Source organism: Mustelus asterias, chromosome 3 (genome assembly GCF_964213995.1).
Source record: "Mustelus asterias chromosome 3, sMusAst1.hap1.1, whole genome shotgun sequence".
Lineage (NCBI taxonomy): Eukaryota > Metazoa > Chordata > Chondrichthyes > Carcharhiniformes > Triakidae > Mustelus > Mustelus asterias.
In genome coordinates, this window is record NC_135803.1 from 145016642 (window position 1) to 145036546 (window position 19905).

Genomic DNA, 19905 nt, shown 5'->3' on the forward strand with positions numbered 1-19905 from the left:
CAGTGCTCTCCGCAGAGCCACCCCCCCCTTCAAAACCCCCCCCCCCCCCCACCCCCCCCCCCGTCATGGCTCCCACTCGGGCCCCACCCCCTCGGCACTGCCCCGACACACTGGTGGTGCCCAACCAGCACCACTGGGCTGTCCAGTGGCCACTGCTGGAGTGCCTGGGGGCCACTGTGGAGTGTCCTGAGGGCACTTCCAGGCTGGTGCTGCCCAATGGGTACCAGCCGACTATGCCCCTTCTATGACCTCTGAGACCTCCGGCATTACTATGGTGCTAGGTCTCCGCTAGCAGAGACCAGTAGTGATTCTCGATGGTCTCGCAATGCGTCCAAAGGCCGGAGAATTCCGTGTGCTGGGATTCAAAGGGACTATGCATATTCAAAAGCTACTTTCTGGGTGCAATCCAGTTCGGGCCATTAGAAAGAGGCTGGGAAAAAATTGTTTGGCATTGGGTTTGATCTGCGCCAGGCGTGGTGTGGTCGGAAAATCGGCCCTGTGGGTCTCTGACTGATTGAGATACTGTCATTGGGGACTGGTCCTGCAGGCCCTATCCACAGGTCACTAAATACAGGAGATGGCTAAGATTAGATCAATGAGGAAAGGCAACATTGCATTGGCCGGAACTCTACCACCTTGCCCGCCACGGAATTGACGCGGGCGAGGGTCCGACAATGGAAATCTCCGTTGACCTCGGGCGGGAATTCCCAGTCTCTCCCGAGTGAGGCCGCAAAATCCTTCCCAGTTTGTGAGACATCATCAGAACAACTGATACAATATTCTGAAAGCTGACAGCGTAGCAGATGACATCACCAATAGTTCAGAGCAGACAATGTGTAGCTACAAGATTAATCCGCCCACTAATAACCCTTTAATATTCTTCATCAAGCCAAAAGGAAAACAAAAGGGCACTTGGCTGTCTTACAGTCCCCAGCATTTGATGGCCATTAATACTGAACGACTAAAATCTACAGATTGTTTTTTTAAAAAATACATTTGTTTTCCTTGTATTTTGTATAAACTTGAGCAATGCACTTAGCCCTTCTTTTGTGAGAGTTTTAAGAAATATGCTACAAAAGTGTATATTTCTAAATTAACTAAGTCCCTTCGTTTTCTGAAGTTTCAACACATAGACCGGAATTTTACCGTCCCGCCCACCACAGGAATCGGAGCGGGCAAGGGGCGGATCACGGAAAGGTCCAATGACCTCAGGTGGGATTTTACAGTTTCAGGTCGAGCAAGGCCGTAAAATCCCATCTATCGTTATTTAGTTGTTTGATAGTACAGAATGTGAGTATTGCTGAAAAAAAAGGCATGCTGTCAAAGCTTTTCATCTTGCACTCATCAGGACAGCTGCAAGATTGCCTAATCTCAAAAAGAACAATAATTTATACTGCATGAAAAGAAGTGCTGGTTGGTTGGCAAATGGACTCTGATTGCCATGGAGAATTCACCAGGGAACAATTATCCCCCACAGGTTGGTTTAGATTTGAAAAGGACAAGTCAACTCTGATTGGTCAAAGCATTGCCATGGGGAATGCACCAGGCAACAGTTGCCCCCATACTTTTGTTTAAATGAAAAAGTTACAATGTCTGGACATGTTCTTTCTTTTTGCAGAGGACAGGGCCCTGCATATGAATGTATGTAGTTTCTAGCAATCATAGGTGAGCGAGCTCGACTGATAATCTTAACTTGGTTGTCTGTGTTATTCTCAGCACACAAGGGATTGTTCAGTAAGTGCTATCCAAACACAGAATTACATCTAATATTGGACAATAAGGGCTTGCTAGCTCCGATTGCGAATCACGATGGTCCGGAGAATTGGGAGTCAGTGCAAAAACAGGTTTTGCACGGGGCAACAAACCCGCTGCGGCCCTCCCAGACCATGCAGCCAACTCCGATCGGGTTCCCACCTGTAGCCCAATGAACAACTTTAAATATAATTAGCAGACTTGCAGCCCGGGTCAAATGGCCCTTGCTATTCACATGTGAGGACTTGGCGTGTTGGGCCCCAAGGGTCCAGGAAGCACCAATAACCCCTCAGCAATGAGAGGCATCCTCCCCCCCAACATCACGCAGGCATTGGGTTTATTAGACCTGACCTTTATAAATAGGGCCCCTACCATTGCAACTGTGCAAACTTGATACTGGAATTGGACGCATAAACGGCATCCTGTGAGATAATAGCTACCCCGATCAGATCACTGTTCACTGTATATCATGTAAACTCATGAATGAGCCTAAGGTCACCACCTGCAGTTCCTGAAAAGTGCCCCATTTACCTGGAAGAGTGGATGCTGCCATCAAGCCAGAAAGACATTCTGCCTAACACACTGATGAATAATGTGGTACATGAGTTTCAATGCCAGTGCAATGCCAGGTATGTAGGGCATACATCTCAATGATCATATCAAACAGTATATCCCTTCACAACAGGCAGAGAGTACTCAACCAGCCAGTGCTTGTAAAACTCAGAACATAGTGTCCAACATTCAAGCTATTTCTGAAATTGGATAGCAGGAATTGAACAATCCTGAGTGTGCTAAGAAGTGTACTCACAACCAACTTAAATTTACCAGTGGGGCTTGCAATGTGGCTCACTTATGATTGCTAAAAGTCATGTAATTCTTCATATACAAGACACTGCCCATTGCAAACAGAAAGAATATGTCACGGCAATACACCTTTTTCAATTAAACAAAAGCATGGCATATTCCCCATGGCAACATCTCGACCAATCAGAGTTGATTTGTCTTTTTTGAATTTGAAGTTTGGGGAACAACTGTTCCCTGGTGAATTCTCCAAGGCATCAATGAATCAGAATCCACCTGCCAATCTATCAGTACTCTTTTGTCTTTTGCTGTTCCCTTTGAAATTTGGTTCCCTTGCATCTGTCCTGATGAGTGCAAGACAAAAGGCTTCAACAGCATGGTTCTTTTTTCAGAATATAATTATTTGGTAATTTAAATTATAAATATATATTGTGAATTTTATGTTCAAATTTGCTGATTATAAATGTATGCCACATGATTATTTCCTCCTTAACCTATTTAAAATATCAGAGATGTACAACATTTGAAAACAGTACTTAACTGATATTATTCCCTAAATAAATGTTTTTATTGTTGTATTGCATTATATTTTGATATTCACATAAAACTGCTGCTACTGTCAAATGATGTCTAGTGTTTGCATTCAGGATTCCCTATCAGCAACCAAACCATTAAGAAGAAGAATTTGATAGTGTGCTCCATTCATTATTGTTAATGTATTCAAGTGCTCATCAGAACACTGCAGAATCAGGTTGTTACTGAGGTGGAGGTGGTGGAAGGTTAGTTAGAGTGAAGCAGTCAATGGTTAACCCAATTCGTTTCCCAGTTACTTCAGTCACAAAGAGCTGGATTTAATGCAGCCAATTGCAAAGAGAAATTTGGTGGTCAGTCCCACTTAACCGTGGGAGAGAACTTGCGTCAGTCCCCCCTGCTGTGGTAAAACCGCCCCAATTAAATTGGAGGGCGGAAGGGGTTGAACCGGAATTTCTGGCCACCGGAGGCAGAATTTCAATAAGGTTCATTGAAGAGTCAGTTGACACCAAGGCCGGAATTTTACCGTCTCGCCTGCCTGAGGCCAATGGAGAATGCCATTCTGTGAGCCCTGCCTGCCCTGATTCTGGGGTGGGCGAGGCTCGCAGAACCGCATTCTCCGTTGGCCTTGGGCAGGATCTTACAGGCCTTGGGTGGGTGAGGCGGTACAATTCCGGCCTAATTATCCCTGAGCCCACTGCAAATTAGTGGCAGCTCAAGGATTAAATCACAACTTTCCCACATTCTTGAAACGCCGCCTAGCCAACCCTGACATGTTTACCAGTGGCCTCCCAGGAGGGAGTCCCTTCTAATGGGGGAACCTGGCATAAGGATGGGGTGGCGCTGAAAGTCGCTCTCCTGTCCTGTCCCCCGACACCTCCACCCACCTCTCTTGCAATTTATACCCTATGATCCCCATCCTGCCCTCACTCACCTTTGGCCTGGCGTCTCTCAGCAATCTAAAGCCTCTGCTGTGTGTATTCGTGTCAGCCATCACACCTCCCACTGGCACTAGCAGCATAGGGAGCTGCCGGTCTTTGATTGGTTGTCAGCCCTCGGCGAGCAGGGATTCTGTCGCTGGGATTCTCAGTGGTGGGAAACACCTGACACTCATCCCACGAAATTCCATCAGGCCTCCATCCAGAACTGATGGAGCTTCCCTCCTCCAAACAGTGGTGAGGCCCCCCCCCCCCCATCTGTCCAACAGCATTCTAGCCACTGTCATTTGAATGGCCTCCTCAGCAAGTTCAGCAAAACAACATTAACATTTATACAGAAATATTTAACATCAAAATAAAGAAGGCAGTGTAACAACCTGAAGGACCAAAAGGCCTTTTCACAGAGTCCCTAGTGCAAAAGGAGGCCATTCAGCCCATTGAGCCTGCAGTGACAACAATTCCACCAGGGCCCTATACTTACAACCCCACGTGTTTACCCATCTAATCCCCCTAACTCTAAGGAGCAATTTAGCATGGCTAATCCAGCTCACCCACATATCTTTGGACTGCGGGAGGAAACTGGCGCATGTGGAGGGAACCCACGCAGACACGGGGAGAACATGCAAACTCCGCACAGATAGTGACCCAAGCTGGGAATCGAACTCGGGTCCCTGGCGCTATGGGGCAGCAGTGCTACCATTCTGCCACCGTGCCACCTTCTTCTGTACCATAATGAATTTACGAAGATGAAAATAAACCAATTGTTATCAAAGTTAATGATATTCTTTTACTTTGTAAGGTTATTCATCACTTATTTTTCTTAGACGGGTTTTAAACGATGTATAATAATAAAACAAAAGAAAATTACTGCAGATGCTGGAATCTGAAATAAAAACAGAAAATGCTGGAAAATGTCAGCGGGTCTGACAGCATCTGCGGAGAGATAATAAACTCAACATTTCGAGTCTGGACGGCCCTTCGTCAGAGCTGAGATGTATTATGTATTTAAAATGATGTATTATGGCTTTTTATTAATTCTTTCATGGGATTTGGGTGTCACTGGCTAGACCAGCATTTATTGACCAACCTAATTGCCAAGACAATAGTGGGGAGCTGCCTTCTTAGACCATGCCGACACTATATTAAGAAAGCCCACCAACGCCTCTACTTTCTCAGAAGACAAAGGAAATTTGGCATGTCAGCTATCACTCTCACCAACTTTTATTGATGCACCATAGAAAGCATTCTTTCTGGTTGTATCACAGCTTGGTATGGCTCCTGCTCTACTCAAGACCACAAGAAACTACAAAAGGTCGTGAATGTAGCCCAATCCATCACGCAAACCAGCCTCCCATCCATTGACTCTGTCTACACTTCCCCTTGCCTCGGCAAAGCAGCCAGCATAATTAAGGACTCCACGCACCTTGGACATTTTCTCTTCCATCTTCTTCTTTTGGGAAAAAGATATAAAAGTCTGAGGTCACATACCAACCAACTCAAGAACAGCTTCTTCCCTGCTGCTGTCAGGCTTTTGAATGGACCTACCTTGCATTAAGTTGATCTTTCTCTACACCCTAGCTATGACCGTAACACTACATTCTGCACTCTCTCGTTTCCTTCTCTATGAACGGTATGTTTTGTCTGTATAGAGCGCAAGAAACAATACTTTTCACTGTATGCTAATACAGGTGACAATAATAAATCAAATCAAATCAAAAAATCAAATCACTGTTGTCTATGCCATGTAGGTAACCCACAGTGCTATTAGGGAGGGACTTACAGGATTCTAACCCAATGACAGTGAAAGTGCGGCGATATATTTCCAAGTCAGGTTGGCATGTGAATCAGAGGGGAAATTGCAGGTGATGATGTTCCCATGCGTCAGCTGCCCTTTGTTCACCCCAAGGCAGTAGAAGTTGTGGGTTTGGAAAGTGTTGTTGAGGAAACCTAGATGTGCATCTTGCAGATGGTTCCCATTGGTGGAATGATTCTCCCCATGTTTGCATGGGTTTCCTCGGGTGCTCTGGTTTCCTCCCACAACCCAAAGATGTTCAGGTTAGGTGGATTGGCCATGCTGAATTGACCCTTAGTGTCCCAAGATGTGTAGGTTAAATGGATTAGCCATGGAAAAATGGATTACAGGGATAGGGTGAGGTAGAAGGCCTGGGTAAGACAATAAGACCATAAGACACAGGAGCAGAATTAGGCCACTGGGCCCATTGGATCTGCTCCGCCATTCAATCATGGCTGATATTTTTTTCATCTCCATTCTCCTGCCTTTTCCCCATAACTCCTGATCCCCTTATTAATCAAGAACATATCTATCTCTATCTTAAAGACACTCAATGACCTGGCCCCCACAGCCTTCTGCGGCAAAGAGTTCCACAGATTCACCACTCTGTGGCTGAAGAAGTTCCTCCTCATCTCTGTTTTAAAGGGTCATCCCTTTAGCTGAGGTTGTGCCCTCTGTTTCTAGTTTTTCCTACGAGTGGAAACATCTTCTCCACGTCCACTCTATCCAGGCCTCGCAGCATCCTGTAAGTTTCAATAAGATCCCCCCCTCGTCCTTCTAAACTCCAACAAGTACAGACCCAGAGCCCTCAACCATTCCTCATAAGACAAGCTCTTCATTCCAGGGATCATTCTTGTGAACCTCCTCTAGAGGTTCCCTGCTCTTGTATTCTAGCCCTCTCGACATGAATCCTAACATTGCACTTGCCTTCCTAACTGCCGACTGAACCTGCGCGTAACCTTAAGAGAATCTTGAACAAGGACTCCCAAGTCCCTTTGTGTTTCTGATTTCCTAAGCATTTTCCCATTTAGAAAATAGTCTATGCCTCCACTCCTCCTTCCAAAGTGCATAACCTCACATTTTTCCACATTGTATTCCATCTGCCACTTCTTTGCCCACTCTCCTAACCTGTCCAGGTCCTTCTGCAGCCCTCCGCTTCCTCAATACTACCTGTCCCTCTACATATTTTTGTATCATCTGCAAACTTAGCAACAGTGTCTTCAGTTCCTTCCTCCAAATCGTTAACGTATATTGTGAAAAGTTATGGTCCCAGCACTGGCCCCTGAGACACACCACTAGTCACTGGCTGCCATCCTGAAAAAGACCCCTTTATCCCCACTCTCTGCCTTCTGCCAGTCAACCAATCCTCTATCCATGCCAGGATCTTACCCTTAACACCATGGGCACTTAACTCATTAACAGTCTCCTATGCGGCACCTTGTCAAAGGCCTTCTGGAAATCTAAATAAATCACGTCCATTAGTTCTCCTTTATCTAACTTCCTTGTTACCTCCTCAAAGAACTCTAACAGATTTGTCAGACATGACCTTCCCTTGACAAAGCCGTGCTGACTCAGTCTTGTTTTATCATGCACTTCCAAGTACTCTGCGATCTCATCTTTAATAATGGACTCTAAAATCTTGCCAATGACCGAAGTCAGGCTAACCGGCCTATAATTGTCCGTCTGCTGCCTCCCTCCCTTCTTAAACAATGGTGGTACATTAGCTACTTTCCAGTCCTCTGGCACCCTCCCTGCCAAATGACTCCACAATTCCTCAGCTATCTCTTTTAGAACACTGGGGTGTAGTCCATCCGGTCCAGGTGATTTATCCACCTTCAGACCTTTCAGTTTCCCCAGAACCTTCTCCTTAGCGATGGCCGCTACACTCACCTGTGCCCCCTTTCAGCTTTCAGAAGCTGATAGCCAAGTTCCGCACACATGAGGACGGCCTCAATCGGGATATTGGGTTCATGTCACACTATTTGTAATCCCCACAGCTTGCCTGGACCTGCAGTCTCACTGGCTGTCCTGTCTGGAGACAATACACATCTCTTTAGCCTTTAGATGCTCTCTCCACTCACATTGTTTGTATCTTAAAGACTTGATTAGCTGTAAGTATTCGCATTCCAACCATTATTCATGTAAATTGAGTTTGTGTCTTTATATGCCCTGTTTGTGAACAGAATTCCCACTCACCTGAAGAAGGGGCTTAAGGCTCCGAAAGCTTGTGTGGCTTTTGCTACCAAATAAACCTGTTGGACTTTAACCTGGTGTTGTTAAACTTCTTACTCTATTCTCTCTCCACAGGGGAGGCAATGGCCTAGTGATATTATCGCTAGACTATTAACCCAGAACTCAGCTAATGTTCTGGGGACCCGGGTTCAAACCCTGCCACGGCTGACAGTGGAATTTGAATTCAATAAAAAATATCTGGAATTAAGAATCTACTGATGACCATGAAACCATTGTCGATTGTCGGAAAAACCCATCTGGTTCTTTCATGCCCTTTAGGGAAGGAAATCTGCCATCTTTACCCAATCTGGCCTACATGTGACTCCAGAGCCACAGCAATGTGGTTGATTCTCAACTGCCCTCGGGCAATTAGGGATGGACAATGAATGCTGGCCAGCCAGCGATTCCCACATCCCATGAGTGAATAAAAAATGTGCTGTCAGACCTGCTGAGATTTTCCAGCATTTTCTGTTTTTGTTTCAGATTCCAGCATCGGCAGTGTTTTGCTTTTATGAGTCCATAAGATATAGGAGCAGAATTAGGCCATTCGGCCCATCGAGTCTGCTCCACCATCGATCATGGCTGATATGCTCCTCATCCCCATTTTCCTGCCTTCTCCCCATAACCCTTCAACCCCATTACCAATTACAAATGTGTGGAGTTTGCACATTCTCCTCGTGTCTGCGTGGGTTTCCTCCGGGTGCTCCGGTTTCCTCCCACAGTCCAAAGATGTGCGGGTTAGGTTGATTGGCCATGCTAAAATTGCCCCTTAGTGTCCTGGGATGTGTAGATTAGAGGGATTAGCGGGTAAAATATGTAGGGATATGGGGGTAGGGCCTGGGTGGGATTGTGGTCGGTGCAGACTCGATGGGCCGAATGGCCTCCTTCTGTACTGTAGGGTTTCTATGGTTTCTATGAAATCTGTTCTTTCTGTTTTATGATTATGTTAATGAAATAATGGGTGGTATTTTTTAATATGGTGCCATGGAGTTTGAGGGCTGCCTAAAAACAAATTGCAGCAATCCATTTCTCAATGTGTCCTGCACATATTCAAGGCTTCTCCGGAGCAGTTATTTAAGTGATTAAATCCGCGGATTTGGCTTGTGGCCAAATGTTGGCCGCTTTGCTGCTGTCTCTCACTCATCTCTCACTCGGGGGGGAACACTCGCAACCATTCATAATTCCAGGGCAGAACCGAGTAGCCCCGCCTTTGTGTCTGTGTCACTTTCACTCTCGCTGGTAAACAGGCAGCGCCTCAATGAGCGGATAACTGAACGCAGGCAGGAGCCGGAAAAGCACTTAGAAGCTGGTATAGCGGAACTTAGAGGGTGAGTAAGCATCGTCCTGTCGAGGGCGGACAGCATATCCAAAGAAATTAAAAACTCAAAACTTTAACCGAACCATTCGGTTTAGATAATCAAATGTTTGGTCAAAGTGAGGGGGAGGGGGGAGGTTTTGGGGAATTCCAGAGGTTAAGACCCCAAGGCCACTAATGGGCAAAATCATACAGAATCCCGACAGTGCAGGAGGCCATTCAGCCCATCGAATCTTCACCAACCACAATCCCACCTATCCCCATAACCCTGCCTATTTACCCTGCCAGTCCCCCTGACACTAAGGGACAATTTAGCATGGCCTATCCACTAAACCCACACATCTTTGGAATGTGGGAGGAAACCGGAGCACCTGGAGGAAACCCACGCAGACACGGGGAGAACGTGCAAACTCCACACAGAACGTGACCTGAGGCTGGAATTGAACCCGGGTCCCCGGCGCTGTGAGGCAGCAGTGCTAACCCAAAATAATACACAGGCAGTGACACCTCATTTAAAAAAACTTTTTTTTCTGCTTTATGATAATTGGCAGAAAAAACACAGAGGAAGTAAAGATTTGTTTTCACACGGCTGAAAGTCTGGTGGAAGTAGATTCGATACTGCGGTAACTTTTAGAAGGGTATGTACACTTGAAAAGGAAATATTTGCAGGAAAGAGACAGGAGGCAGAAATATTTAGAGCTCTTTCAAAGATCCGGCATAGATCCGATGCACTGAGACCTCTTTCTGTGCTGCAAGGTACTGATCTACTTCAGTTTCACCCCTGGGTCTCTTTACAGCCTGTGCCTGTGTGTTGCTCATTTTAGTCCAAAATTATTATACTTATAGAGTCATGGAGGTTTACAGCATGGAAACAGGCCCTTCAGCCCAACTTGTCCATTCCGCTCCTCTTTTTAACGACTGAGCTAGTCCCAATTGCCCACGTTTGGCCCTTATCTCTCTATACCCACCTTACCCAAGTAACTGTCCAAACGCGTTTTAAAAGACAAAATTGTACCCGCCTCTACTACTACTTCTAGCAGCTTGTTCCAGACACTCACCACCCTCTTATTCTGATTTATGTTTCCCATTTAAAAAGTGATCCACCTAACCCGCACATCTTGGGACTGTGAGAGGAAACCGGAGCACCCGGAGGAAACCCATGCAGACATGGGGAGAACGTGCAAACTCCACACAGATAGTGACCCAAGACTGAAATTGAATCCAGGTTTCTGGCGCTGTGAGGCAGCAGTGCTAACTACTGTGTCACCGTGCCACTGCATAGGAAAATATCAGGCCAGATAACCAAACGTTTAGTCAAAGAAGTGAAATGAGGTAGGGAGGTGGAGAGGTTTTGGGAGGGGGGTGGATTTCTAGAGAGTAAGTCCTAGATAGCTGAAAGCATGGCCACCAATGGGGGAAGTGTTTAAAATAAAGGAATTCTCAAGTGGCCAGAATTAGAGCAGCATGTATTGTTCAGGGGGTTATGGGACTGATGGAGGGTACAGATATGGGGAAGGGACGAGGCAATGGAAGGGTTTAAAAACAAGTGGAGGTGATGGCCGTGTGGTATCAGCGCTAGACTATTAATCCAGAAACTCAGCTAATGTTCCGGGAATATTGAATCCCGCCACGGCAGATGGTGGAATTTGAATTCAGTAAAAAATATCTGGAATTAAGAATCTACTGATGACCATGAAACCATTGTCGATTGTTGGAAAAACCCATCTGGTTCACTTTAGGGAAGGAAATCTGCCATCTTTACCTGGTCTGGCCTGCATGTGACTCCAGCGCCACAGCAATGTGGTTGATTCTCAACTGCCCTCCAAGGGCAACTTGGGATGGGCAATAAATGCTGGCCTGGTCAGCAACGCCCATGTCCCAGGAATGAATTTTAAAAATAAGAATGAGAATTTTTTTTTAAATGGAGGTGTAACCAGGAGCAGAAGTGATGGTTGAATAGGACTTGGGGCAAGTTAGGACTCGGTCAGCAGAGTTGAAAATAGCCCCAGTTTTGCAGAGTTTATAGGAAGCTTTAAGAATTCCTACAGTTTTAGTGTGCAGAAGCTGACGATCAGATTTCAACAGGTTAGATTTACAAGTAAGGCATGTACCTGCTAAAATGGTGAGCTGAGCTGATTAACAGTGAAGCAGAACTATGCCAGAAACAGATGGTGTGGTGTTCATAACAGACAAATGGTACTTCCTTCTATTGAAACCAATGAATCCGTGTTTACTTCATACATCAAGTCACTTCCTAGCAATTGACAAACTTATACAGTCTCACTTTTAATGTGACAAATCTGTTGCCTTTTCCATAATTCTTTTTTCTTTCTTCTGTTCAAACAGTACGAGGTTTAATTAGATGCAGAACATGAAAAGATTGATTCATTGAAGAATGAGATGTTAATAAGTGTAACAGCCATGATCCTGATTGAAGCACTAACTGTTCTGCTGTGTGTGTGCACTTTGACCCTGGGACAACCGCTGAAACAGGCAAAATCTCCAATTAAATCCAATAAGCCGTTTATCACAGTGTGGAATGCTCCAACCGCAGCCTGCCAGTCCTTGTTTGGTGTTAATCTCAATTTGAGAATCTTTGACATAATTGCAAATCAAAATGAATCATTTATCGGGCAAGATGTCACCATTTTTTACAGCGATAAATTGGGTTCTTATCCCTATTATACCAAAAGTGGTCTTCCCGTAAATGGAGGTGTCCCACAGAACGCCAGCTTGAACGATCATCTTGCAAAGGCCCAAATAGATGTGGAAAATCTGATACCTCTGCGGGATTTTGGTGGGTTGGCTGTCATCGACTGGGAGGCCTGGAGACCCTCCTGGATGAGGGACTGGGATCAGAAAGATATTTACCGTAAGAAATCGAAAGAGCTGGTCCGAAGGAGGCATCCTGATTGGCCCGAGAGTCAGGTGGCCAAGCAAGCACAAAGCGAATACGAACCAGCTGCCTGCAACTTCATGGCACAGACATTGAAGGTGGCAAAAGGCCTTAGGCCTCGGGGATTGTGGGGCTATTATGGCTTTCCCTGTTGCTACAACAGTGTCATTTCCAAAAACTACACCGGACAATGCCCTGATGTTGAGCTGCAGAGGAATGATCGTCTGATGTGGCTCTGGAGGGAAAGTACAGCTTTATATCCAAGTATATACCTGGATCTTAAGCTTCAGTCAACGGAGAACGCGCTCAAGTTTGTTCATTATCGAATCAAAGAGGGCCTCCGTCTTTCTCAACTGGGAGCGAATTACAGCTTGCCTGTCTTGCCATATTCTCGGATTGTGTATGCCAACACCACGGTTTTCCTGACTGAGGTAACTGTGTGGTTTTTAACCCTCTAGTAAGGCACTAATATACGATGTGATTCCATGCCCCAAGCCCCTCAGTGGAGAGCTGCACTTGCAGGTTGGTCAGTTAATGCTGTAACCTGTTGTCCAGCCCACACACTGGGAGCGCACCAATAACCCCATGAATGTAGGTTCTGAAAGTAGCCCAGGATAGCAAAGTGTCTGTGGGACTATTCAAATGCTCTAGCACAATCATCAGTTAACATAGAACATTACAGCGCAGTACAGGCCCTTCGGCCCTTGATGTTGCGCCGACTGTGAAACGAATCTGAAGCCCATCTAACCTACACTATTCCAATATCATCCATATGTTTATCCAATGACCCTTTAAATGCCCTTAATGTTGACGAGTCCACTACTGTTGCAGGCAGGGCATTCCACGCCCTTACTATTCTCTGAGTAAAGAACCTACCTCTGACATCTGTCCTATATCTATCACCCCTCAATTTAAAGCTATGTCCCCTCATGCTAGCCATCACCATCCGAGGAAAAAGGCTCACACTGTCCACCCTATCTAATCCTCTGATCATCTTGTATGCCTCTGTTACGTCACCTCTTAACCTTCTCTCTAACGAACACAACCTCAAGTCACTCAGCCTTTCCTCATAAGACCTTCCCATCATACCAGGCAACATCCTGGTAAATCTCCTCTGCACCCTTTCCAATGCTTCCACATCCTTCCTATAATGCGGCGACCAGAACTGTACGCAGTACTCCAAGTGCGGCCGCACCAGAGTTTTGTACAGCTGCAACATGAGTCTGGCACAATCTGCATCCCTTTTCAAACAGTCATTTATTCTCCCCTAGTTTTCATTCAAACTTACTTGCATATTATCAAACTCAAAATCTGCCTTGAGTCAGTGTAGTTGGGCAGAGTTTTAAAACATAATTTTTACACACAAAATAAATAATTGCTTTAAAACTATTCTGTGATCTCTTTGAGAGTTTGGTGAAGTTTGATCAATACAGCTGGGAAAGGGTTTATTACTAAAATATAAGCATTTTTAGTTACACTGGCTGGAATTTTACCACGTCGCCGCCCCAGAATTGGGATGGGCGAGTCTTGTAGAACGGCATTCTCCGTTGGCCTCGGGCAGGATCTTACGAGCCTTGAGCGGGCAAGGCGGCAAAATTCGGGCAACTGTCAATCTATCCACTAGCTGCAAGTAAGCAATATTACATTGCTGAAAATAACTTTTAAAGTTTTTTAAGTTTATTTACTAGTGTCACAAGTAAGCTTACATTAACACTGCAATGAAGTCACTGTGAAAATCCCCTAGTTGCCACACTCCGGCGCCTGTTTGGGGACATTGAGGGAGAATTTAGCATGGCCAATGCACCTAACCAGCATATCTTTCAGACTTACAAAACAGTTATCCAGTTAGATTGGGGTTCAGTAGTCCCATGTAATTTTTTTTTCAAAACCTTTGAAAACACACTAATTATCGTCCTTGTGCCCCAAAACTTCCAGCTTAAATTTTGGAGCTCTCTCAAAGGCCTGCAGATGAATGTAAATTAGTGGAAACTCCCAGTGGTGATTAATTCACCCTTCCTTCTGGGCACGGCCAGTTTTGTGAATGGGGCCTACTTCTTGCACAATGTCTTTTTAGACTCGTTCATAGATCATGGCAATGACTTGTGCTGAACTCAATTTGCGATTAATGTTCTGGAATCTTTTGTGCCGGTTACGGCGATATCTGTAAAATCACACCAAAAGGTAAACGGGCGTAACTGAGCAGAAATTCCAATCCAGTACGTTTCTGGAAATAAGCTGGAAGAATCAGGAAAGGAAATGCGTCATTGAACTAATCAGATCTGAAATTGCCTAGGTTTGATTTCTAGTTTGCAATGAATTGGTTGATCCCAGTAGGATTCGGTGCCTGTGTTCAGAGAATTATCCAGAGTTACTCCTTTTAATCGCTATCCACTGATTCAGTGCATACAGACAGCCATGCCCGCCTATTGAGCTTTCTCCACTTTATTGGCAAGATCGAACGTAAGATAAAGCTCAAGATCATAGAATCCCTACAGTGCAGAAGGAGGCCATTCGGCCCATCGAGTCTGTACCGACCACAATCCCGCCCAAGCACTATTCCCATAATCCCACACATTTACCCTGCTAATCCCCCTGTCTCTAGGGTCAATTTAGCATAGCTAATCAACCTAACCCACACATCTTTGGAGTGTGGGAGGAAACCGGAGCACCCGGAGGAAACCCATGCAGACACGGGGAGAAAGTGCAAACTCCACACAGACAGTGACCCGAGGTGGGAATTGAACCCGGGTCCCTGGCGCTGTGAGGCAGCAGTGCTAACCACAGAGCAATGCCTGCTCTTGTCAGCTATGAACTAGATGTCTCTCTTGTGGAGACCGTGGGTGAGATTATCCAGCCTCCCAGACGTGTGTTTCCCGCTGGAGTGAACAGCCAGAGAATTCCGGCCCATAAATTGGATTCAATTTGAATTTGAATTGTTTTTTGGAGTCAAGCAGGGAGCTGGATTCGGGGGCTTGCCTTGTCCACTCTGCACATTGGCTTTGTAACTCTGAGAAAAGAATAAGATTTTTTTTTAAAGGAGCTTGATTGTGATATCCTGTGAGATGAGGAATCTACCCAAACTCACTGACTAAATTGGGTATGAAAATGTTTTCCATTTAAAAAAATATTTATATTTAATGTGCTAAATTATGTAAAAGACTGCAGGTGCTGTGAAGTAGAAAGTGGGGACGTAAGGCTGGGAGAGGGCTGAGGTAAATGAATATTAAGATGTTTATTTTAAATTCTACGTTCGGTTTCAGTGCAAAAGCCCAGACAAATCACCACAGGAGAAATGATACTCCAGACAAACTGTTGGGTTGTGGAGGCCCCGATGAGACCCAATTCACTATACTGTGACGGACATGTGACCAGAGACACAAACAGTAACGCCACAGTTTTGCCTGTTCTTGGATCTTTCAGATCGACTTGGTCCACACAATTGGAGAGAGTGTAGCAATGGGAGCTGCCGGGATTGTACTTTGGGGGAACTCAGATTATACTCAGTCACAGGTAAAATATGTCATTTGATCATTTTGTAAGAACCATGATGAAATATTAAAGCACCTACACTTTAGCGACTGTCTGTACTGTGCAGGCTTAATTTACCTGATAACTATTGGATTACTTGCTTTTTCTATTTTCTTTTGTTGCTTTGATGAGTTGTAACAATCACAGAATCATATTTTCGCCTTTAATGAGCTCATGTTGCACAATTCTCAGTTGAGTACTCCATTAAATCAGAGGTATAATCAAAGACCCCACGCACCCCGGACATTCTCTTTTCCACCTTCTTCCGTCAGGAAAAAGATACAAAAGTCTGAGGTGACTGACTCAAAAACAGCTTCTTCCCTGCTGATATTACAGACTTTTGAATGGACCTACCTCGCACTAAGTTGATCTTTCTCTACACCGTAGCTATGACTGTAACACTACATCCTGCACTCTCTCCTTTCCTTCTCTATGAACGGTATGCTTTGTCTGTATAGCGCGCAAGACAATACTTTTCACTATAAACTAATACATGTGGCAATAATAAATCAAACCAAAAAATCATACAATTCCATACAATTATTTGATTCTTTATTATTGAGTTTGCAATTCACTGTAAGATCTCAGGCACCAAGTTACACAATTCCACCCTGAATGCAGTGGTTTGTTCAAATAACAGACCACTTCTACCTCTAATCTCTACACTCCATGCACACTAACACTAAATTACAACACATCAAAAGACACACAATGCAAGCTTCAGATAACACAGAGGCCAAAAGATACATTCATGTACATCAATCTCTCCCAATGATTTTGTTACCATGGTTATTTGGTCATCAAGTCACCCTCCTAAGGAGGAGTAGTTTTTGGTCTGCTTAAGCCAGTGGTGGGTAACCTGTAGCCCGGGGGCCACATGCGGCCCATCAGGTTCTGAGTGCGGCCCACGAGACATTTAGTTGACTGTTGCCCCCGTGCAGATTTGCCACATTCTGCTGGTTTTCATCTGCGTAGCATTTTTCCTGCCAGTATGACTGAAGTGAGTCGCATGTAAAGCAAGGGCGAGTGAAGTGAGGTGTGTGCTCATTGCTCACAACATTGACTGTGAGAGCCATGCATTCCCTCTGTGTCCAAAGTGTCAATATTTCTTTTGGTTTTACCATTTGTAATTGATGACAGTTCTATTAATATATTTCTATTAATATATGATTAAGCATTTTCTATAAACTGTTATAAAATATTTGGCATGTATTAAATGTATTCAATCCTATTCCAGTGAACAAGCCCGCTTTCAATCTTGTGGCCCATTCACTAGCCGAGGTTGTCCATCACTTTAAGCTCTTTAAACACTTTAGTGCTATAAACAGTGGCCATGTAACACGTCACAGACCTGCAAGATATTGATGAGTGACTTGCATATTCCTACAGATTGTTATCCTTTACAAAGTGTCCTCGTCCAGCAGAACTGAAAACTGTTTTAACTCATTCTGTTCCGATCCCACGAAACAACAAGATCCATTGAAATATTTGGGAAGTACGAACACACATTCCACAAGGCCACCCATCCCACATCTTCATCTTGGTTCACCGTTGCCCCAAGTTTTCTAAAACTTCCCAGCCCCATCCTGAGCCAGGTTCCACGTTGCTAATACATTTATTATTGAAAAAGAAAAGTGAAGGCCCAAGGCTCACAGGACGGAACATCAGAACTGTAGAGAAACGAGAGAAGTTCACTTGGGTGTCAAAACCTGGAACGCTGTAGGCAGAGGATAGCCTGAGTTAGCTGAGGATTGCCACAATTTAGAAACCCTGTGAAAGCCTAGAATGGCGGACAATGCAATCAGTAAGAACAAACTACTGCAGATTCCGTAAATCTGAAATAAAAACAGGAAGTGCTGGAAAAATTCCGCAGATCCAAAGAAGAATTCATATTAGATTTGAAATGTCTACTCCATTTTTCTCTCCACAGATGCTGCCAGACCTGCAGAGTTTTTTTCCAGCATTTTCTGTGTTAATGCAATAAGTCTCGATTTCAATGTAGCAAGGACTTAGAAGATGGAAGAGTTGAAAGGGCTACACATTTAAATATTCTTCTGCCCCTAGCACCGCCCCCCCCCGACCCACCCATCCCCTTCTGTCTCTCCACCCTGTTAACAGGAAGACTGAAGTTACACAGTCTACCTTTTCGACATAATAATGCACATAGGAGCTAAATCCATTGATAATTGTCTAAATCCATGGATAATTGAGCAGGAAATATCATTACTTGGTACAGACGTGACTTCCATCCCCGCCTCCCCACTCCCCAGCCCTTAATATCCAACCACAGCTACAAGAGCTGTCACCTGCATACCCTCTAATAAGGGGCAGCAAATTTAAAACAGAGTTGAGGAGAAACTACTTCTCCCAAAGGGTTGTGAATCTGTGGAATTCGCTGCCCCAAAGTGCGGTGGATGCTGGGACAGTGAGTAAATTTAAGGAGGAGTTAGACAGATTTTTAATCGGTAATGGGTTGAAGGGTTATGGGGAGAAGGCAGGAAAATGGGGATGAGGAGCATATCGGCCATGATCGAATGGCGGAGCGGACTCGATGGGCCGAATGGCCTAATTCTGCTCCTATATCTTATGAACTTATTAACTTATAATACCATCTTTTACTCTTGCTCTATGCTCTTAAAACTGTACTCAAACTCTTTTCACGACATTTTGCACCTCACCCTTCTTTCTTCCCATGTACTCTATGAACGGTATGTTTTGTCTGTATAGCGCGCAAGAAACATTACTTTTCAGTGTATCCCAGTACATGTGACAATAATAAATCAATTCAATTAAAAAGCATTAAATCCTAATGTTAATAGTAAGTTGGTGTGCCATCATGGTATGGAATGAAATGATTCTGAATTTAAGCTGCTGCCTACAGAACGATTTCTCAATCTCCACGTCACCATTGGACCATATGAAGGTGAAGAAAATACATTTAAAAAGCAAGAAATATCATTAACGAAGTGTTCTCTTTCTCCTTTAGGGTTCTTGCCTTGCTTTGGAAGCATACATAAGTGGAATATTGGGTAACTACATTGTTAATGTGACAAATGCTGCCAGGATCTGCAGTTGGTTGCTGTGCACAAACCATGGCCGGTGTGTGCGGACAAGCAAAGATAGCCATGCCTATCTGCACCTAAACCCAGACTCCTTCACCGTGAAGCTGAACCCTTCAGACAAAGGCCCGGCCTTCTTCCTGCAGGGACAGACAGCTGAGAAGGACGTCAGGGAAATGGCGACCAGATTTCAGTGCCAGTGTTACAGTGGATGGATGGGAGCCCATTGCGAGTTCTCAAACGGATAGACTGGCGACTCTTTTGGGTGGGATTTTCCAGCTGCGCTCGCCCCGAAACCGGAAAATCACGCCCGAGGTCGACGGACCTTTGCGTTGTCCACCCCTCGCCTGCTATGATTCCTCTGGCGGGTGGGGTGGGAAGATTCACCCCCTTTGTTGCCTGAGTATAAAGTGAACAAACACTAATCTGTGGCCATCGTTTACTTAATGTTTCATTGGTTGGTTCGCTTTTCATTGAATCGAAACAGAAAATGCTGTTTTAAAAAAAACCTCAGCAGGTCTGGCGGCAACTGTGGAGGGAGGAACAAGAGTTAACAACCTTTCTTCAGAACATGGGACCTGAAACACTAACTCTTGTTCGTTTCTCCACAGATGCTGCCTGATTTGTTGAATATTTCCAACATTTTCCGTTTTAATTTCAGATTTCCAGCATTTGCAGTATTTTGCTTTGGTATTAGTATTGATGGATTTGCTCTGGTATTATTAACGCCGTGAATATCCAATAAAGCATTTTGCACACGGGTCACTGTCAGTTTTTCACACCTGGTTGATATAATTGTGTTTCAATCTGGTCGATGAAATGGAAAAAATTTTTAATTGTTCTTTCTGAAGCAGACTGAATTCATTTCATCTCTGGAAGGTGATGATTCTTTTTTCAACCGTGGGACATGGGCGTCACTGGCTGGCCAGCATTTATTGCCTATCCCTCGTTACCTGAGGGCAGTTGAGAGTCAACCACATTGCTGTGGCTCTGGAGTCACACGTAGGCCAGACCAGGTAAGGACAGCAGATTTCCTTCCCTGAAGGACATGAGTGAACTAG

The 19905-nt window shown here is 44.8% G+C and overlaps 1 protein-coding gene across 1 annotated transcript; it reads left to right on the forward strand.

Moving 5' to 3' along the window:
• The first annotated feature begins 9268 nt into the window (after nt 1–9268).
• On the forward strand, nt 9269–19624 carry LOC144491687 (hyaluronidase-1-like). The gene is made up of 4 exons (XM_078209862.1): nt 9269–9374; nt 11708–12688; nt 15678–15767; nt 18772–19624. Exons 2-4 carry the CDS (start codon nt 11762–11764, stop codon nt 19090–19092), a joined length of 1338 nt encoding a protein of 445 aa, XP_078065988.1. The 5' UTR covers nt 9269–9374; nt 11708–11761; the 3' UTR covers nt 19093–19624.
• The last annotated feature ends 281 nt before the right edge of the window (nt 19625–19905 follow it).